The sequence below is a fragment of the Falco biarmicus genome, chromosome 5, assembly GCF_023638135.1.
Source record: "Falco biarmicus isolate bFalBia1 chromosome 5, bFalBia1.pri, whole genome shotgun sequence".
Taxonomy (NCBI): Eukaryota; Metazoa; Chordata; class Aves; order Falconiformes; family Falconidae; genus Falco; species Falco biarmicus.
The window spans coordinates 75,050,840-75,071,158 of NC_079292.1; the positions used below are offsets into that span (position 1 = coordinate 75,050,840).

Sequence of the window (20,319 nt, forward strand, 5' to 3'; positions counted from 1 at the left end):
TGACTATCTCATCATCTATCTATTCAAAGTAGAACCTAAAATTGCATTTTTTTCTGTTCCAAACATTTTTAACGTCAGATCCATAGTATCTCTTACAATGACATATCATTTGTTCCCAGTGTTTCGGTTTTTAAACCCATGGCAATAACTGAGTAGACATTTTCCTCAACTTCCTAGTTGCTTCTTCCTGGCTTAACGCATTCTCTGCCAAGTGTGGGTCTCCAATGAGCTCTGAGAGCATTATATGGTAATAATAAACTTGATGTAACAAAAGTAGGGTGGAAGGATGCACTGTATATAAATGTAATGAAAAAGTCTTCAGAACTAACTGCTTGAATTCATGAGAAAGCAGATAGCATATAAACACTGCACACACTTCTTCCTGCTTCTCAGTAGACTTGATTGGCTACGTATATGTCAAGTTTGTACAAACCTGTCATTACCACTGGAAAAATACCTCCTGCATGAACAGGCTTAATACTAAATGAGCTGAATGTCATGGACAAAATTTCTGTAAACTTCAAATGGAAAGCAATTTTGAGAGATGTATGCTATATCCATTCAGACACCGTTGGCATGTGAAAAACAGCCTCAGCAATGCCAATGGAAAATCTTATTTGATTCACTGGAGTCAAATAAGCTTGCATAATGAGTTTACAGACCACTTACTGGTTGAATGCATTCATGTGTTGATTTACTCAAATGAGTATATTATTAAGAAAGGATAAAAGCATATCCTTGACATGGAATAATGGCTGCAGTAGGTTTATGTGGGGAAAAAGCCCAGAGAAGGTTAAACCCTTTCCTCATGCTTCTCCCTCCCAAAACTGACTGGACAGCATGTACAAGGCATTTCTCTCCTTAGTAGAGGAATGTAAGTCAGTGACCTCAAGCCCTGCAGAGACGTGCAGATAAACTAGCCTGGGTCCTGAAAGCAGGACATTAGCCCAATAAGCTTTGTCTTCCAGCAAGGTTAGTTAGCCTAGGCAGAGGATCATAGAATCAGAATGGGTTGGGTTGGAAGGGACCTTAAAGATCACCTAGTTCCAACCCCCTGCCATGGGCAGGGACACCTTCCACTAGACCAGGTCACTCGGAGCCCCATCCAGCCTGGCCTTGAACACTTCCAGGGATGGGGCATCCACAGCTTCTCTGGGCAACGTGTTATAGTGCTTCACCACCCTCACAGTAAAGAATTTCTTCTTAATATCTAATCTAAATCTACACTCTTCCAGCTTAAAACCATTACCCCTTGTCCTGTCACTACAGGTCCTTGTAAAAAGTCCATCTCCAGTTTTCCTGTAGGCCTTGTTTAGAACCTGGAAGACTGCTGTAAGGTCTCCCTGAAGCTTTCTTTTCTCTAGGCTGAACAACCCCAACTCTCTCAGCCTGTCTTCATAGGGGAGCTGCTCCAGCCTTCTGATCATCTTCATGGCCCTCTTCTGGACTCACTCCAAGAGGTCCATGTCCTTTTTATCTTAGGGGCCCCAGAGGTGAATACAGCACTGCAGGTGGGATCTCACCAGAGTGGAGTAGAGGGGGAGAATCACCTCCCTCAACCCGCTGGCCACGCTTCTTTTGATGCAGCCCAGGATTTGGTTGGCTTTCTGGGCTGCAAGTGCGCATTGCCAGGCCATGTTGAGCTTTTTTTCCACCAGCATCCCAAAGCCTCCTCCTCAGGGCTGTTCTCAATCCATTCTGTGCTCAGCCTGTATTGATACTAGGAGAGGTTCTGACCCAGGTGCAGGGCTTTGCACTTGGCCTTGTTGAACTTGATGAGGTTCGCTCAGGCCCATGGGGCTATAATATGCCTGGTTTAATAATTCTTTCACTTCTTGAAAGAACCATAAGCGTTCCTGTATTTCAGTTGGATGCTGTGAAGCTCAGAAGTGCTGTATCCTCCTGAGGCCTCCTCTTGAACAAGGCATCCCAATACTCTGTACCTTGGCACAACAGTCCAAGAGAATCAAATTAAGTATTGCTAAATGCCACGGCCTTAAGCATAATTCTCAGTGCTCATTGTCTTCCTTGATCAACAAGGATAAAGCTCAAGAACCGTCCAGAAAAAGGGTTCGTTATCAGTACTGTTTCCAGGACAAGACTACACAGGGAAGATATGTTTCAGTGTGGGAAGTCAATTAAGTAACAGATGGGCAAAGGAGGTGTTGTCCAGATACTTAGGAAAAGACCAGAGTGAAGAAATTGCTTGAACTAATTGATAGTTAAAATGTATTGAAGATGGTTTTCTTTCACCTCTAATATAAGTTTTGAATATCCAGGTGATCCTACATCCAGAGTTTCTTTCTTCAACAAGCCCGTTGCTGCCCTTGGACTATGAGGATTTTGTTAGAGGCTGCCACCTTGGTGTATTTCCATCGTACTACGAACCCTGGGGTTACACTCCAGGTAGGCAATCTGTATTCATCTTTCAATACTAGGTGAAGTATACCCATTCTGTTGATGCAGAATAGCTTTGCAGCCAGTTTCTTCTGGAGTGCTGAAAAAACTCTTTTGACTCTGTTTCCTCTGCAGTGCAAAGGTCTTACTGCTGGCAAAATTTGGGGGCAAGGTGGTATAAAATGGCATCTACTGACTGACAACTACTCACATTTGTCCCTGCGCTGGACCCTTTCCCATACTAACATGTAATCTTTTGATTTTATGTGGCTTTAGAACAAAAAGTCATTTTTTAGACTTCATTCTTAACTTGATTCAAGGATTTGAAAAGAAGATTTAGAGGAATGTGCATATTGAAAAAAGTAGGGCAAGAAACCTGATGCTACCAGTTGACATAATTCAATGGATTTAATTCCAGATAACAATTAAGTTTTATAGAATTATGTAACACCATATCAAAGATATTTTCCACAACTACATGCAGTGGTAGAGAATTTCACAGAATTGAATGAAAATTTCTAAAAATACAGACAGCATATAGTTTCTGACTTAAAAAATTTGGGCCAGATTTACAAAACACATTTAACACCTGATGAAATCAGTGCAAACTATGAACTTGGATACATATGAAGATCAAAGCCTAGGTGCCTGGGGTTTTTGTGTCCTCCAAAATACCTTCTGTAGTCTCGACACACATCTGAAAGTTGGAGTGCCCCTCTAAAGAGCATTTGTTGGGTTCTCTGTTTCAACACTGGACTCCCAGAAAATTTGCAGTTTAGCTGCTGGGAGTCACAAATATATGTTCTTACAAACAATGTGAAATTTTCTCTTTAAAATTTCTTTTTCTTTCTTTCTTCTTTTTCTCCAAATCCACAGCAAAGCATAATAGTTTTCACTTGACATTTTCAGAGCAGCCCTAGTGTTATGGGACCTTCTGTCTGCCTGTTTCTTTTTCGTTTTTTCTCTCAAGGTGAAACTATTCAAAGCATATTGCCCTGAAAGGCTTTTTGTCTGTTTCTTTTGGCAGCTGAATGTACTGTGATGGGCATTCCCAGTGTAACCACAAACCTTTCTGGATTCGGCTGTTTCATGCAGGAACATGTTGCTGACCCAGCGGCTTATGGTAAAATTTTTAACACCCTATCAACATACCGCCTCTGAGTTGGGAAAGCAAAAAGCACAGCAACAATGCTGTTGCTGCTCAATTTCATGCTTTAACTAGTGCAGTGTAGTTCATTGGGGCAATATAATCAGAGTTCTGAATATTTCATTATGTTGAACAAGCTGCTCAAGCTTTCATATTTATGCAAACCCTTTCCAGGTTCTCTCATTTTTTGTCTCCCTTTAACCTTTTGTCTGGCTTATCTTTCCAAACTCAGCACTCCTCATACCAGTCTAGAGTCTCCCAGCACTTCCCTTTAATGCCTCTGGTTACACTCTGAGCCCTTCCAAAGAAGCAGTGAAAATCTGCTTCTCTTTGAATAGTCCGAGAAGGATGTACTGGGACTTTGAGGCCAGTGAACTTGCCCACACCAAAGAATAAATTATCATGTAGTCTAAAAAATAAACCTGTGAAAATAAAAGGAATCTACTTACAAATAAGAACTTGTTCATAAATGTTTAGAAATAGTTTGTGATTGGAATGTGATGAGGGGGAAGGTAGCCAACTCCTGGTGTCTCAAGACAATATTGAAAATGTGCCCAAACTAAGGCCTCTTTCTAAGTACCTTGGCTTGTCTGCACCATCAGGCAGTGGAAGCTCCAGACTGGTACCCACTATGCCCTGACCCAGGGGCAGGGGTAGAGCTGGTTGCAAAATATAGCTACACCTGCCTGGGTAGATATCTCATTGAGAACCTTCAGAAAGGTCACAGACCAAGAGTATAGCTCACCTGCTCTTCTCTGCCAAAACATAGATGTAAGCGTTGACATAAATGGCTGTACATTTCCTAGGGGACAACAAGCACTTCAGTTAAGGTAGTTTTGTGTCTGTCTTGTCCATTAAGATAGCTGAGGTCTACTGCCTTATTCTTCCCAACACACTGGTGTAAAGAAGTTGCAAGAATAAAGTATTGATCTCCACAAACTACATAGAGGCAAATTTTACCTTGGCGCTCTCTCTGCCAGGATTGTATATTGACTAATGTATACAAGATAGCTATCTCTATGGAAACACTTATATTTCTACAGAAAATACAACCTCCCCTTTACAAGCTAATTCTGACCATCTACATTTATAAATTCTATTGCAAACTATGAAAGCACTAGTTGGTTTTTTAAGCAGTCAGTAATCATGGGAGATAAAAATGATATGTCTTTATCCAGAAACTCTTGAATCCTTTTGGACATAGTGATGGACTTGGCAGTCCTGGGTTAATGGTTGGATTAATAATCTCAAAGGTCTTTTCCAACCTAAATGATTCTATGATTCTATAGTTACACAACAACAACAAAGATTCCAAATTTTGAATAATTTGCTGAATTTAATCCTGAAAAGTAAAGAAAATTAAAATAAAAAATACACATTTCTCTGCAGCTTTTCATTCCATCAGAATGTTGAGGAATATTCCAGATATAACTGTCTTCTAACACTAAAAAGAACATATAATACATGTAATGTTTGTAAGACTATGTGACAGAAAGTAGGATGGAAATGTAAGAGGTCAGATACCATTTTCAGTTTTACTCATCTTTGCCTTTTTTTGTGTCCTTCAGGCATCTACATAGTTGACAGAAGGTTCCGCTCACCTGATGAATCATGCAACCAGCTGACTCAGTTCCTGTATGGGTTTTGTCAGCAGTCCCGTCGCCAGAGGATCATCCAAAGAAACCGAACTGAGAGGCTCTCAGATCTGTTGGACTGGAGATACTTAGGCAGGGTGTGTGAAACTATGTAACAGAAGTATTAAAAATTCCAGACACAGACACATAGATCTCTCTAGCAGTCTTCGGCATCATGCTGCAATGCAAGGAGACATCATTGTTCTGAAAAGGCAAAGCCTGCCCTTATGTTTCAGTGTAATGCTTCCATTCTCCAGTGGTAAGGAGAGACGTGATTTAACTGAATAGGTTAGAGCAGAAGCCAGTCACATTGAGGTCTTTGTGCTCCCGGTGCTGAAGACAATGTGAAAAGCTTGTGTCTCTGACAACGCTGGCAACCCTACACTAAGTACAATTTGTGCTCCAAAGTCATCTGGACTCTTTCAAAAATCCTACCTGTTCTTCCTAAAATGCTCCCTGGCCTTGTGGGTCCTCAACACTTCTAAAGTACCTCTGTGCCTTAAAGGCAAACCAGTATTTTTAATTTGACATAGAAAACACTGCAGTACTGTCTACTAAGAAGCCAGTTGCAAGGCAGTATTCTCAGGTCCACAGGAGCAAAGAAGTGGATGCACGTGTATCAGTTTTGTAGCTATTTTGGACCTTGTCCTGCCCTGATACCTGTGTGTGAACCTTTCTGTTTATACAGTTCCCAACACAGCAAAAGACCCTGACACGACAAGCTGCTTTTTCCACGCATGTGATGCAGACTCATGAATATAGTGGATCCGTAAATATTTTTGCCAAATCCTTAAATACCAGGCTTCAGTAAACTCATAAATATTACTTCTCTGTAACTGTTACACATGCTTCCTATGCAAGGATGAGTCCAAAGTTTATGTGTGTTATTTCACATGCACACTGAAAGGTATACATTTTCCTCGTTAAAAAAGAGCCAATTCTATCTTGAGAGATAAAGAATACCTGTCTCTTAGTAAGAGCAATACAGACTGAGACAAGTGCTGGCTTCCATCTTAATACATCTTAGTCTTACAGAAACCTTATTCAGCTTCTGTTCCAGACTCTGCTTCAGTGTGAATCTAACATGAATGGTGCGCTACTTCACTGCAACGTGTGTGTTACAAGCAGTGATATCAATTGGATGCTTAACTGAAAACATGTTTAGCTTTTGTTCAGCGTCATCTTTTAGAAGATACTAATTTTATGTTCTTTTTTTTTTTCTTTCTTAAATCTACCCAAGACTTACTTGACTTGTAAAGGCTTCTGTTTTATGTTGCAGTATTACATGCATGCCAGACACTTGGCCCTCAGCAGAACATTCCCAGATAAATTTGAGATGGAACCAAGTGCTCCACCAAAGGTACAGTCGAATTTTGGAGATGAGTTCATCTTCATTTTAGCTACTGTATGGAGGGGGAGGTGGGGGGGTGTGGGGTGGAAGAGGAGGGAGGGGGAGAGAGGGAGGGGGGCAGAGAGAGAGAGAATGTCTGTTTGTCTGTCTCAGAGAGAAAAGACAGCAAGTTTTCTTTTAACTGAAGGGAAGTAGGAACTTACAGTTACAAGCTCAACAATTTGTAAACCCTAGCTCCACTCAGGAGTTGTAATGGTATTAGATGCAAACACCAGGGGTACCGGGTGCAATGCAGGAACAGTTCTTCAGGTGACTTAGAGTGGCCTGGGTGGAACTATGGCACTTAAGGGCCAGTTCCTCAGCTGGTCTAGAAATTCCTATTAGAAGAGTGGAAGCTTCTAATTCTGCTTCTGATAAATGCCATGGAGACGTTCTGCACAAACCAAATCGAATGGGACCTGAGAAAAGGATGTTCTAGGGAAAGCAAGGCAATGTATTGCCTTCATCTAAACATGGTATGTGAGGATGAGGCTATGGCTGGAACTGCAAGGGTTCAGTTGAAAGGCACACCTTTAAACAGTTCTTGCATAGTTTATATTAGCACCAATTTGAGAAGGGAGGCTGCTCATATCCAATGTAAGAGCAATGTTAGTTGAAACCAAACCTCCAGACACCTCCAGAGAGCAACTTATTTATTTTTAAATAAGGAGGAGATAAGGATGCTCAGACCAAACCCCCTTGCTTGCTTCTGGTTTTTAGACACTGACGTTATAACTAGAAAACCTCTGTATTTCAATAAGCATATTCTGAGTACAGAATACAGAAGGATTTTGTGTTGTGTCAGCAGTTTTAAGGCTCAATAAATATATTTTACAAAAGGCAGTGCTGGAAGGGCAGCATATTGTTTATGGCAGAGACTAAAGATCACTGCCATATAAGTGTGTACTTACTGGCAGAGAAGGACTGAGGGGATCTGGGTTCAGGAGAGTTTAATTTTAGAGTGCAGAACAGGTCTAGCTTACATCCCACTGTTGGTTTCCTTTGAAGTGTTGATAGCCTTACATTGCTGTATACAACCAATTGAGGAGAACCGCAATAATACATACAACTTGCTTCTCTCTTTGCCAGACGGAAGGTTTCAGGTACCCCAGGCCTTCATCGGTGCCACCATCACCTTCTGTCTCTCAACATTCCAGCCCTCACCACAGCGAAGATGAAGATGAGGATGAAAGATATGATGAGGATGAGGAAGCTGAAAGGGATAGGCAAAACATAAAGTCTCCCTTTTCTCTTGGAGTATTGCCACAAGGAAAAAAGAAGCAGCATGGAGAATACAGGAACTGAATTCATTGCTCTGACCCTGGCAGGGTCTCTCCATCCATTCAACAGTTTCTCCTGTAGGCTTGGCAAGCTTTGTGTTAAGGACAGTGAGATATAATTAGGGGAATCTTAAATGTTACTTGAGCTACACTGTTGGAAAGCCTAATATTATTCCACCTTGAAAGTAGTTTAAATGACAATTTTTCTGTGTCTCTTTGAGGTAGAAGAGATTTCTCAAGCTTAATAAACCTAGAGAATGTGACAGTCCTCTCAGGACCTTATACAAACTGCAAAGCATACCTTTCTCTACATAATTATCTATATTAATCATAATCTATGCTGATAGGTCCATTATGGGTGCCCCACATTAATTCCTGCTTCCTTTATGTTTCTCTTTTCGCCTCCTAAACTAACATGAACTTTAAGCCAGAGCTCAAAAAATTTAGGGAAACAGAAGTGTTACACTGGGGAAGCCTTGGCAGGGTTGAAAAAGATACACTGAAAAGAAAATGGTCTTTCTATTTCCTTATGCTGTTTATTGTAAGCTTACATCATTTAAAATTTTTTTTGCAATACACAGAAGTGTCTTGATCCAGTGATGAAACATCCTGCTTGTGGAACAATATAAAGTCTTATGTAGTGGGCATTTGAATTTGAGAGACAAATTAAGTCATTTTTCTAAAGACATTTAGACCCACAATAAACAGCAGACCATTTATTTTCTGATTCCTCTGGTATGTCTCTTTTATTGTTTTCATCTTGTCTCAGATTCTAAGTTTGTTAACAAACTGGTTTAGGAGGAAATTAATGTGACTTGGCTAAAGAGAATGACAAAATTCCCTGAAGTAATACCTTCCCCTGCAGACAGACCTACATGCCATAGAGCAATGTGACAACATTCAAAGAGGAGTAACTCTAGTTCTTTCCAATTTCCCAGTTAGTCCACGGTTTATTTCACTTCTAGAAGAGATCTAATCATAACAAATAATGCTAAAAGAATTCCAAGAACACGTCTGCCCCACAGACATAACTTTGAGAAGCACCTCAAACTTCAATGTTCTCGGGGAATAATTGAACCTCACAACGAGAACTAGACATTTCGTTCTTACAGAAAGCTTTCAAAAGTATTTTTCACTTTTGCTCTTCTGATTCTCTCCCCCATTGCACTCTGGGGGGAAGTGAGCGAGCAGCTGCATGATGCTTGGTTGCTGGCTGGGGTTAAACCACAACAAGTATTTCAATTTCTAGAGATGCAGAGAGTACCTGAACATGCTCTTCAGAAGTAGATCTTGACATGAAGACATTAGAAACAAGATTAATCTTCTATTTTAGAACTTTGTGCATCAAAAATTTCTCATGTTGTTCAAGAAAATACATTTCCAGGAATTGATTCAGCCTGTTCTTCAACAGGCAGGACTGTGTAACCTTTGGAGGTGTTTACCCGCACTGTCAATCCCGGGGGAGCCTAGATGTCCAACCTTGATTAGACACCTACTCTTCAAACACTTCAACATTTGATGATGTGGTTCTTACTATAAGCCATATAGGATAAAAGGGATTAGGCGCCTATATGTATTCTTGCCCACCTAAAACCTGTTTTAAAATTGGACTTTCATTCTTAAGCTGATTTGGTTATCTGAACGAGTAACTAGTCTCAGAAGACAGGTTCAGACTTTTATGGCAAAATTTAATTGGATTTAAAAGGACTCACTAATTTTTAGCCTTTTTAGAAGTAATTAAAACAATGAATATTTTTCATATGAAAATGGTGAAAGCAAAGATACTGCAAATATTTTCCTTCACACAGTTTACTAAGTGGAGAACAACTGCATTTTGTGAGTTCATAAATATATATTCTTCCCCAGAGTGCTTTTAATCAAAGTTTCCTTGCAGAGTCAAAGAATGTAATGGCTGAAAGTCCCAACAAAATAACATTTAAAGGGCATATTCATTTTAAGTTAAAGTTGGCTTAAAAAAAATATGTCAAGAAATCTGACATTATTGCTTGTATTTTGATGCACTGTTGTATGGACAAAAAAAGCATTCCACCCCAAATTCTCTGCTATGAAAATTGCATTAGCATCATCTGAAAGTGATCAGGCACTTCCTTTCTTGCCTAAAAATGTTTTAGTAGCCAGAGACTGGTGAACATCTATTTATCACCTGTCCAGACTCAGCTTCGTTGTAGTGCTGAGAGATGAGGTCAGTCCATATGTATTGTAAATATTGCTAAATGTTGGAGGCACAGCACAGGCAATATGGAAAGTGGAAAGGTTTTCCTAGGGTTACATTAAGACAGCTGTGCTTGCCCTTTGTGGACAAGTCCCAGAGGAGAAGAATAAACAAGTATGATCCAGGTTGCAGGTTCTCTTAGAAGTGCTTATGGTGTTTGAGTTCCCTGGGAAGGGCAGGGAGCTGGCGTGACATCATGCACAAATCCAGCTGTGTGTGTTTCAGCACGCTCACATGCTTTGAGCACCTGCCTGGTGTGACAGAAAGCACACAACTTTTGAGATGTGACTAATGTGAATGCTGTGTCCGTTCTTCTCAGAAATGGTCCCACAGTGGCCAAAGTGACCTCTGCCTCATGCCTCTGGGCTTATTTTAGTTCTGCCTTCAATGCTAGGACTAGCTGTCAGTAGCAAGGCGATTTAACTACAGCAACGCTTTTCTGCTTTCTGGATTTGCAGTGTTAGAGGGAACGGCTTTTCATTCAGTCAAGGCGACAGATTGCCTAACTAAAATGCCACGCATTTCCAACAGTTACTGACATCTGACAAGCTTGGTAGCAGCTATCTCTTACATAAGCACTTATCTGTCAGATTGAAAATATTAGGTTTTCACAAACAGCTCACCAATAAGGCAGAATGTTTATTCTGTTTTGTGGTATTTGTAGAGAATTGTTTAAGCTAGTGAGCTTAGATCAGGAATGCATACAAAATCAGTCAACTGGGAGCGTGATTAATGCAGTTTTTGTATCTCTGGGACATTTAGAGGCGTAGTGAATTTCATTACACTAATGAACTTAAGGATGTATAAGCCTTCTACTTTTTGACTGAGCACTGACTGATTATACTGTAAAACATGCTCGAAAATAACTTAGATGCACCTGAGATATTCAGAGTATGCTTTAAACAAAGCAATTAAACTAATGAAAAGATTCTGTTAGATACCATTGGTCTTTAGATTAAGTTCATCATGAATGTGTTCTGCCATACAACATACACTGCTATTGAAAGACATATTAGTGCTTAAAAACGAACAAACAAGGACATTTTGATTTCGCCAGTTATGTTCCTTCATGAAGTGATATAGATTATAAACAATTAATGAAAGTGCCTATAGCCCCATGATAGAAATTAATTTCCCTGTTCCTTCAGCTGCATTTCATTGTGTCTAGGAAGAGCTACATTATAGTTAGTGTGAGTTAACAAAATTAATTAACAGTGACATGAGAAAGATCAGAGGAAAGTAGTGTTGAAAGATGAAGAGCATGACTAGGGATAAAGGTTAAAAAAATAAAACATAGTTGCTTGGACACAAGAATCACGTGGCTACTTTTTAATTACACGAAGACTACAGAGGGCTTTCCAGTCAGACCACAAAACTACATAAATAATGTTAAATATATCCTTATCAGCATGGAATGATAATTAATGGCTTTATGTATAATTCCAGTTTTGCAACTCAAAACCCAAGCCAACACAAGTACAATAGCCATGCAATTACTATTATGTGTGCCTACTGCCAGGCGCGGTGCTAGATTTGTACCCGGTACACCCCCACTAACCCCAGCAGTACTGCACCTCCTGGCAGCAGCGGCACCTGTATGCTGGTCACGCGTGAGGCCCTGACCCTGTAAGACCTATCCCCCTGCTAATTCTGTATGGTGGGACCGGCTCAGTAGGATTGTTCAGAGTATATGTTTCTGCATGCGTGTAACTGGGGCAGCACCGACGCCTGAGTAAGTGCTGTCGCCTCTTCTCTGTGGTGACAGATATCTGCAAACAAGTAAATCACCGGCTTTGCAGCCAAAGATAGCTGGATTGGTTTAGTATCTCACTGACGACATTGACCATCAGCAGCTTACAGGGCCAGCAGTGAAGTGGTGAAAGAATCTACCTTTACCAGAAATAAAAAGGCTTCCATATACAGCCGGGTAGAAGGTGGTAAAATGTTTCCAATGACTATCGAAAATTTGTTTTTAATACAGCAGTTGTCCAAAAAGATGGCTTTAATCATCTTTTCAGGTAAGATGGTACAGTGTATTTTAAATGCTGGGTGGACGTACAAAATGGTCTAAACAAAGCACAAACTTTACAAATACTTCCCTTATCTGGACTAGTAACTTTTAATCCATTTGCATTCAAAATTTTGCATTGCATATATACGTCACCCTTTGGGAACTTAAGTGAGGATGGATTAAATACTTTGTTTACACAAGTCATGATTTCAGGGTCTATGCAATACAAATGTTAAAGACATTTGAAGTATTTCACCAGCTTGCTAGATTATCTGTCAAGTAGCCAGGGTGATCACTGTTTTCTTCTTCAACTGTAAGACAAAACACAATGGGGAAAAGTAAGTTGTAGATAAAGGAAAGTTCAGTCAGCCAGAGTTTGCAGGAGATAGAAGTGCCTCAGGCACAGGCCTAGTGTAATGTGACTGCTTAGCTGAGATGCAGGCACCTGTAGAAATAATCACGTCTTCTCCCATTTTAAACGTAGGAATTGAAAAGCAAAGATACAAACCATGTCCGGAGAGGTATCTTAGTACAAGGCACAAATTTTTTATGCAGAAGAAAATAACATATTTGTTCTTTATTTACACGTTTTTCTCAGTCAAGAGGATTCTAAAATCACCTGCAAGCGATCTTCTGAAAGTGCATGGCTTACCCAGGTTTGGCTGTCCTGGTATTCCCTACCACAATGATGGCAATGTTATTCCACACAGTGTTTTTCAGACAAGCTGCCAGTTCCTCCTAGCTTTCTCAGATATGGCCCCTTTCATTTCAGGGGGCTGTTGCTGTCCACTGTCTCCCCTGGAACAGCGACAGCAGGCAGGAGAGTACCACTAAAATTTATGAATCTTGAACTTGAAAGGATTTTCTCTTTTTGTTAGCACACAAATGACAGTCACTGATTTATCTCTAGAACTTCTGAAATAGTTTGTCGAAAGCACTGCGTTCATTGTTAATTTTGCCTTTCTCTCCCAGTCGAAACGTCACTGGATTTTTGTGGTTAGGGGAGTTCTGCCACAGCAGGGGGAGGGAGCTGAGCCTCGAGCCCCAGCACTACATGAGGTACAGTGGGAGATTTTCGGAGGTGGTGAGAGCAGGAGTGGCTCCAGCATATCTGTACACACACCAGGTAAATACTGTGAGGTGACCCTTACACCCTCTTTTCATTTCAGGAAAGGTGTGTACTGAGGAGATACCTCGGGAGAGATGATACTGCAGTGATGGCCAAGCAATTATTTATTAATTGCTGATGATGTCAAGGGCAGTAAGAAGCCTCTCTTATCATTCATTTCTGTGATTTTACTAAGGTTTTACTTCACATTTCCTAATGCAAGTAGAGCTCTTTTTTTCCCATCATGATGACAGCAATGAATAAGGAACTCACAACCAGGACAACCAGAACAAAGGTAGCTTTTAGACATCTTCTGAATCAAATAGGGGAAGAGTGTAACTCAGAAAAAGTCCTGGGATTGTATAGGCTCCAACAGCCTCCACAGCAACCAGGGGACTCCCCGCAGCCTGCAGGGGGGATCCTCCTTTTACAACCTCCCTATCCCCAGACCCACTTCCAAAAGCAGTCTATGCACCTGAAGAGGTAAAATGTAGAAAGACAGAGGACAGGGATAGCATAGATGTAGAGTCTCAGCCCGGTGAGCTGTATGTATGCATCAGACGACGAGGGGTTCAGGATAATGGCTTAGCAGGAAAGCTGGTCTATGGAGGAAAGGTGAAATATATAGCAGGGTGAGGGAGCTGGGGAACACTGGAAAGGGGATCTTCATCCAAGGGAGTGCAACATGCATGAAGGACAGGAGGGAACGCAAGTTATTTCAGCCTGACTCAGTAGCTGGGTTTTGCTGGGGGTTATTGTGGAAGGGAGATGTGGGCTCTGAGGCCCTGAAGTGAGGAAGCATGTAAGCAGGTGGTGAGGGAGCAGGGGGTGAGGATACAGAGACAGGAGGGTTAGGCAATATCTCTGGGAGGCTAGGAACACATGAATGAATTTGGGGAATTTTCAGACCATTTCAGTGCTCTGCCTCTAAATGTCACTGGAACCCCTCACCAGCTGTGCCTCTCAGGACCCTGATGTGAATCCCACAGCTTCTGTGCTGGGGGTTTTAAGGATTCTTTTAAGCCTTTACACGAGGATGTAAGATCCAACAGAGGAATGAAAATTTCACAAGCAAAAAATATGCTACAGAAAAAGGAGCCCCAGTAGAGTTCTGTTTTGGAAAATTCAATTCAAAATTGCCATTCCCTTGAATCTAAACCAATACAAATCTGAAAAGCAAATTAAAAGCAGAATATACAAAAGTTTACCTACTGTTGTTTATCTGATTCATGTTCTAATCTGTGTAACTGTACACTCTAACACAATGCACTCTGTGGAATAATATCTCATTTCAAACCAGACCTTTTAGATCTATTTACTAAATTGTTAGTAAATGAAATACTGATTAACCCCATTTTAAAAAGTCAGGATAAGACAAAACATGTGTTTACCTTCTTGTGCTTTCCATAAGGAGCTAAGGAACAGTGCTGCAGCTTCAGAAAGAGATAAAGGATTTGCATTTTGGCTGCGTGCTTCTAGAATTATAAAATCAAAGATGCATGGTTTGTTAGTGTTTGACGACATTTCTTTATTTTGCTCTTTGCTTTTTCATCTCTATAGCTAGAGACCGAAAGACAAAAACATGCTGTTGTCTCCTTCACTGTATAACATTCTCTGCTCAAAACCAGCCCGATAAATATCTAACACTGAAGAGACTAGCAACCTTTTTTAAAAGGAGGCTATTTCAAAGTCACTTAGAAGGTAAAAAGAACATTTTCTTTTTTTCATATGTTCAGTCTGATACAATATTCTGTTTCCTCCAGAAATATTACCTAGCATGGATTAATGTCATCTACTTTTGTCATTTCTCAATTCAGCACAATTAATAACTTGATTTGATTTTTTTCTAGTGGAAATAGGAAGTCAGAAGTACTGATGGTAATCCCACTTAACAGCCAGGTCAGCTTGGAACTTACATAAATGAAGTCACACAGGTACACGAGAGAGGAAAGTCAGACATCTTTATCACGTGCGTTTTAGAATGAAGGAACTAACAAAAAGGAGTTTAATTGCTTCCGTGAACTTGATTCCAGGAAGACAAATCCCCTCCAGTTTCCATAGATTTCTCCCATAATCTGAGGAAAGATTGATGTGTTACATACAACTGTGCACATGTACTTACCAAGCTGCATTCTGTCATACAGATCCTTTTGCTGCCTTTCATCTGAGATGAATCGACGTCCCTCTACAAAAGCAGCGGGAAAAGGGTGAAAACAACCTCCCAAATCCATTGTAATTCCTACTTCACAATCCCTACAGTGTTTTTTTTTCAGTTTACAAAGTTACAGCATTACTTCTACAAACATAAAATGGGAGGCATAAGTCCATCCCAGGGTCCTTCCAAATCAGCAATAGCCCATCTTGAACCGGAACACTCCAAAATGCACGTTATTCCATAGAACTGGTGTTTCGGCACATTTCATGCTTGTGTTCACCTGCTGTAGGAACCGTATGTATGGAGGTATTTACTGTCTTTTCCTCGCTCTTTCCATGCCTGCTGTACAGTCAAAAGCCTTCAATCTCTTTGCTGGACTATAAAGTATGGCCTTTAAAAGGAATATTTCTATTTCAAAAATGAAAAAAACCCACTGAAAAAAATAAAATCACATTACTGCCTATGCATCAATAAGGTTGGTATAGAAGTAACAGTGCATTAGTCAGTTGGAAGAATTAAAACAAAAGAGGGCCAAATTCTTTGCTTTTATGAACAGAAATAATTAATGTCACTAGAACTTCTTTCAGTTACACTTACAGTTGTTTGGAGCCTATATTTATGTTGTGGTATTATTGTTTGTACTGTCTCTCTTTTGCATTTTGGATTGTGAGGTCCATTATTTTTTTTTCCAAGGAAGCTATTTTTCTTGATCTCTTAATATCTACCCCACCTGATAGCTCTTAATTTTGAAACAATTCAGAATATAATTTTTTAAAAAAACTTATTTCTGTTAAATCTTGGGGATTTGCATCAAAGAACAAAATCTCTCTTTGGCTCTAAATTTTATCTTTCTATTTAATTCTTCTTTAACTTTCAACTAACAATAGAAACTCTAAAGATCATTTGCACAACCTTAACACCGCAATATTGATAACACTTACATCCAAGTTCTCCTTAGAAGAGGTGGTTGTGGTGTTAATACCAACCCTAATGCAAGATGCTTGTAATAGGAATATGTGTTCTATTGCTTGAGAAGATGTTTCAATAATGCCTGAGTAAGACTTAGGAATGATAACTACATCCAGTATGTCTTTAAACCCCTCTAAGATTATTTCAGATAAGGAAACTTTTTCCAACAGGTTTTACAATCAAGCTTTAAACTATGTACATTTTCTGCGCTTTGTTCTGCTTTTCTTCTTCCAACACTTGCTTTCTTCATTTTGATTTCTTTGCGAAATACTACTACTACTGGTGATGCCACTGTTTCAGAGACAAGAAGAAATAACTATGACAAGATAAAACAACTAATCAGCACATCCCTGCAGGCCTCAGAACAACTACCTCCACAGCGTCCTTGGAGGTTTACTGCTTGTGTGGAGCCAAGCAGATCAGGAATAATCCAGTGGTAATGAAAGTTACCTCCTCAAAACAAAAAAGGCTTGGGACTTACGTGCACCCTTTAAATAGAGCATAGCCTGAGGAGTCCAGTTTCTCCTTTGGAAATGAGCCTTTATGCCAAAATAGAGAAAAGAGACACGTCAATGTTGCATGTCATTACTAACCAGTACAAGTACTTAAACTGCACCAACCTGTGAGATTCATGGATGCTGCACATTCAGCCTGAGCGAGCAGTTTACCTGAGGTGCACTCCAGGAGAAAGATACGAAGGATGCTGCCAGGAACAGCGCCATTGCAGCCGCTGTCAGTTTGCGCAGTCCCTGTGCACAACAAAGAACCACAAGGTGCAGGAAAAGCTTTTCAGATCTGTAGATCCTCTCAGCTTCACATCTAAATGTGAGGGTATTTCCAGTCACTCTTTCTCCCTGTCTTGCTATCAAATATCCTCTTGGCTCAGTGGCTATTTCAGCTTCAATACACAGTGATCTGATAGGAGGATGAATGTTAAATCAAACATACATTATTCTCTTTAGTTATATTCATTATAAAGGTTCCATACTGGTGAGAACTGCCATCGAGGCAAGCACCATTTGTGCTCCTATTTACAAGGACATTACATTCTCCAGAAAGAAGAATAATGCATGAACTAAGGGGGAAAGGCAATATAAAGTATATCTGGATTTTACCAAAGCTTGAATAACAGAGTTGAGACAACAAGCAAATGTAGGAGACTTGCCTTTCCAAACAAACCAACCAACCATCCAGGAAAGTGAATCACTACTTCCTCAGGAAAAGGAAAATTTAAAATTTAGCATCCGATTTGTATCAACCACGATTAGACACGTGTCACGAGACAGGCTTTTTTGATTCTAGGAGTTTGTTCACTGATGCAGCACATGCAAATGAAAGCATTGAGCATGAATCCTCTGCGAATAAGTTGCACCTCTGCTTGTTCGCACAGACCATGTTATTATCCACGTATTGGTAACAGTGATGGGCAACAGAAAGCATCTAACATTGTGATTCACGGTGGTTTATTTCATCCTGGCTTTGAGAGTGCACCATGCTATTAGTTTATTTTTTCAGTGCAGTTGTTTCAAGCACACTGAATATAACTATGTGTATATTTCTCTCAGGTCATTTTGAAGTTAAAAATATCAAGCCCCCCCTGCGGTTCCTAAATATTATACTTACATGGAAAAGCATTAACTACAAACTAAATATTTCCCACACACCAAAGAGTCTCACTCACCTTCATATTCAGTTCAGTGGCAAATCTTAGGTCTTCTTCTCTTGGGATAATGGGTCACGAGATCTCCTACAGGTTTGGGGATCCCTTTTTAAATCTTCAGAATGAAGGTACCCTCCCCTTCTGCAGCAGGGTGGAGGAGTCTAAAGGGATCTCTTGTCAACCCGGTAGATGGAGAAGCAGAAGGTCTGATGCTCCTGAGGGAAACCCGTAGTCTTGCAGGAAGTCAGAGAAATGATTGAAAGATAAATACGCTTGGAGATGCACCCCATTAGCCAGGTGAATACCTTCTGAATACATCAGCATCAGTCCTGTGCATTTGCAATACGTCACCTTCTTGCTAGATGATCGATAAACACAGCCAGAAGCAGGTATTAATATGGACAATGAGTGTTAACCTAGGATAACCTAACATATATCAGATTCCTATCCATTGTGGGAGCTGGAAAAGTTAGTAGATTACTCTCCAGTTGTAACATACCAACATGAAGAAAAGGGTGACTTGCCCAGTGTTGCTAGCTTGAGGTTATTGCTGGCATATATTTAGAGGTTGCCGTGTCTTGTTTGATTCTCTGACAATCTCTTGTGTCTAGCTTTCTTATACACAAGTAAAAATACAAAGATGAATTAAAAAACCACAAGAACCACCCCAACCCTTAATAGTCAGAAACACTTTTCTGTCTCATGGATTGGTTGGAGTAAAAACCTAGCTCATGGGCTTGAATGGGTCAGGCAGTAGAGCAGTAAAGAGAAAAAAGGCAGGAAGAGGCAATCAGAGAAGCCATTTCCATAAGCTGCTTCCACATGACTGTTGGACTCTTTGCAGTCACGGATAGTGGGTTTGGTCCTCAGGCAAAGAGCTACTCATGTTCAATGCCTAGCCTTGCTGGTTCTGCAGCTAGGGTTCTTTCCTCTCCTCCTTCTTTTATCCCTTTGCAAAATAGGAAAGGGAAGCAGAAGGGGAAGCAAAGAAAAAAAGGAGCTAGAAATTTGCTGATTAGAAGGTTGGCCAATAGAAAGTTTACTGAGGCAGCATCACTAGCAGGACCAGCTTGTGGTGTAACAAAAATACAGGTAAGCCCATACCTGTGACAAGCACATGCTCACCTATGCGGACTCTGAGTGAAGACTGTGCAGGTAGACACTGCTAAGGCTTGCTATGAATCTTTCTTCCCTGACATGGGGTATCTGTAGACTGCTCTGAAGCACACCATTAGTGAAGGTACAATTGCTCTCCTGCTTTTGGGGGGATATTGCTTTGTTCTCTGTTCATGCCGGACAGAATTGTTCATCAAACACAGATCTGGCATTAGCTGCAGCTCACTCTGGTAATAGATGCAGGAAGGAAGAGGGAAGTTCAGGTTTTGGCCTCGTGCCGCTCCAGAGATGGCTGGGAGCTGCTGTTACACGTCCATCCTTTTAAAAAGGCCATGCCATGATGCACCCTAGCCAGCAGAAGGGATTCTACTTGAATCTATTTCAATGTGAAGACTGCATTTTCTCTGCCCTTTTCCTCTTGCTCTGACAGATCAGAGACGTTTCTTGATGATGTTTAACCTTAGCCTTAGAAGGGGACTGTGCATTGCATTTAGGAGACATTTAACAGCGAAGACTTGGAGAAGATAAAGCTACTCGCCTATTGCTTTCTGGAGTAACTTCAGAGCCTTTTCTTTATGTGCAGACCACAGGACCAGAATCAAAACATACAACTGAGTCTGTGAAAATTAACCCTATTCCTTTGGTATCGGTCAATGTAAAGTATTCCCTCTTCACAACGGTTTTCCGTGATAGAAAAACCACAATGTGTTTGGCACTGAAAATAAGCCCTGGTTCTCCTGCTACTGGAATGAGACAAGTTAAACAGAAAATAAACTGTGAAGACAATCAGCTCAGCCCCTTCTGTTGGAACTGGGGAAAAAGGGAGGTGAATGGGAGTCATGGGGATAGATTTATTTGGTTACCACACTGTAGAAAGACAACTTCAGCTTTTCTTACCTTTTGACCGCTTTGCAAAGCCTGAGCTGCTCTGAGTTCGTGTTGCTGGAGTCTCACACTCTGTTTCAAACCTGGCTGTATTGCGAGATTCCCACTCACCTCCTTGGAGAGATGGGGGCTTGTTTGAGGCTGCCTGGAGGGCAGCAGGAATATAAACTGGTCAAAACCTGACCTGGCTCGCTGTGGGATCAGGTGATCGTCAGCTCAGAAGCACATGCAGGGCCTTGACAGCATCCTTTTAAATTAAACAGTTTTAATGCTCTACTATGAGATGTCTCTAATGGCACTAAGGTGTCTTAAAGTGAAGCCTTTCACTTCAACC

At 40.7% G+C, this 20,319-nt stretch overlaps 2 protein-coding genes across 4 annotated transcripts in view; one reads left to right on the forward strand and one right to left on the reverse strand.

Annotated features, from left to right (window-relative positions):
• The window catches only part of GYS2 (glycogen synthase 2), a 47,383-nt gene extending 38,808 nt beyond the window's left edge, over positions 1-8,575 (forward strand). For all 3 annotated transcript variants that reach the window (XM_056340320.1, XM_056340319.1, XM_056340321.1), the window contains exons 12-16: positions 2,280-2,406; positions 3,425-3,520; positions 5,113-5,276; positions 6,458-6,538; positions 7,658-8,575. In XM_056340320.1, the coding sequence (XP_056196295.1) occupies positions 2,280-2,406; positions 3,425-3,520; positions 5,113-5,276; positions 6,458-6,538; positions 7,658-7,873 (684 nt within the window). In that variant the 3' untranslated portion in view covers positions 7,874-8,575. The remainder of the gene's footprint in view (positions 1-2,279; positions 2,407-3,424; positions 3,521-5,112; positions 5,277-6,457; positions 6,539-7,657) is intronic.
• A 2,820-nt stretch (positions 8,576-11,395) lies between these two features.
• On the reverse strand, positions 11,396-18,584 carry SPX (spexin hormone). Its single transcript, XM_056340322.1, has 6 exons — positions 18,006-18,584; positions 16,993-17,073; positions 16,806-16,863; positions 15,323-15,385; positions 14,592-14,675; positions 11,396-12,403 (listed from the first exon to the last, which is right to left on the reverse strand). The coding sequence occupies exons 1-6, from the start codon at positions 18,009-18,011 to the stop codon at positions 12,345-12,347; spliced, it is 351 nt and encodes a 116-aa protein (XP_056196297.1). The 5' UTR covers positions 18,012-18,584; the 3' UTR covers positions 11,396-12,344.
• Between the last annotated feature and the right edge of the window lie 1,735 nt (positions 18,585-20,319).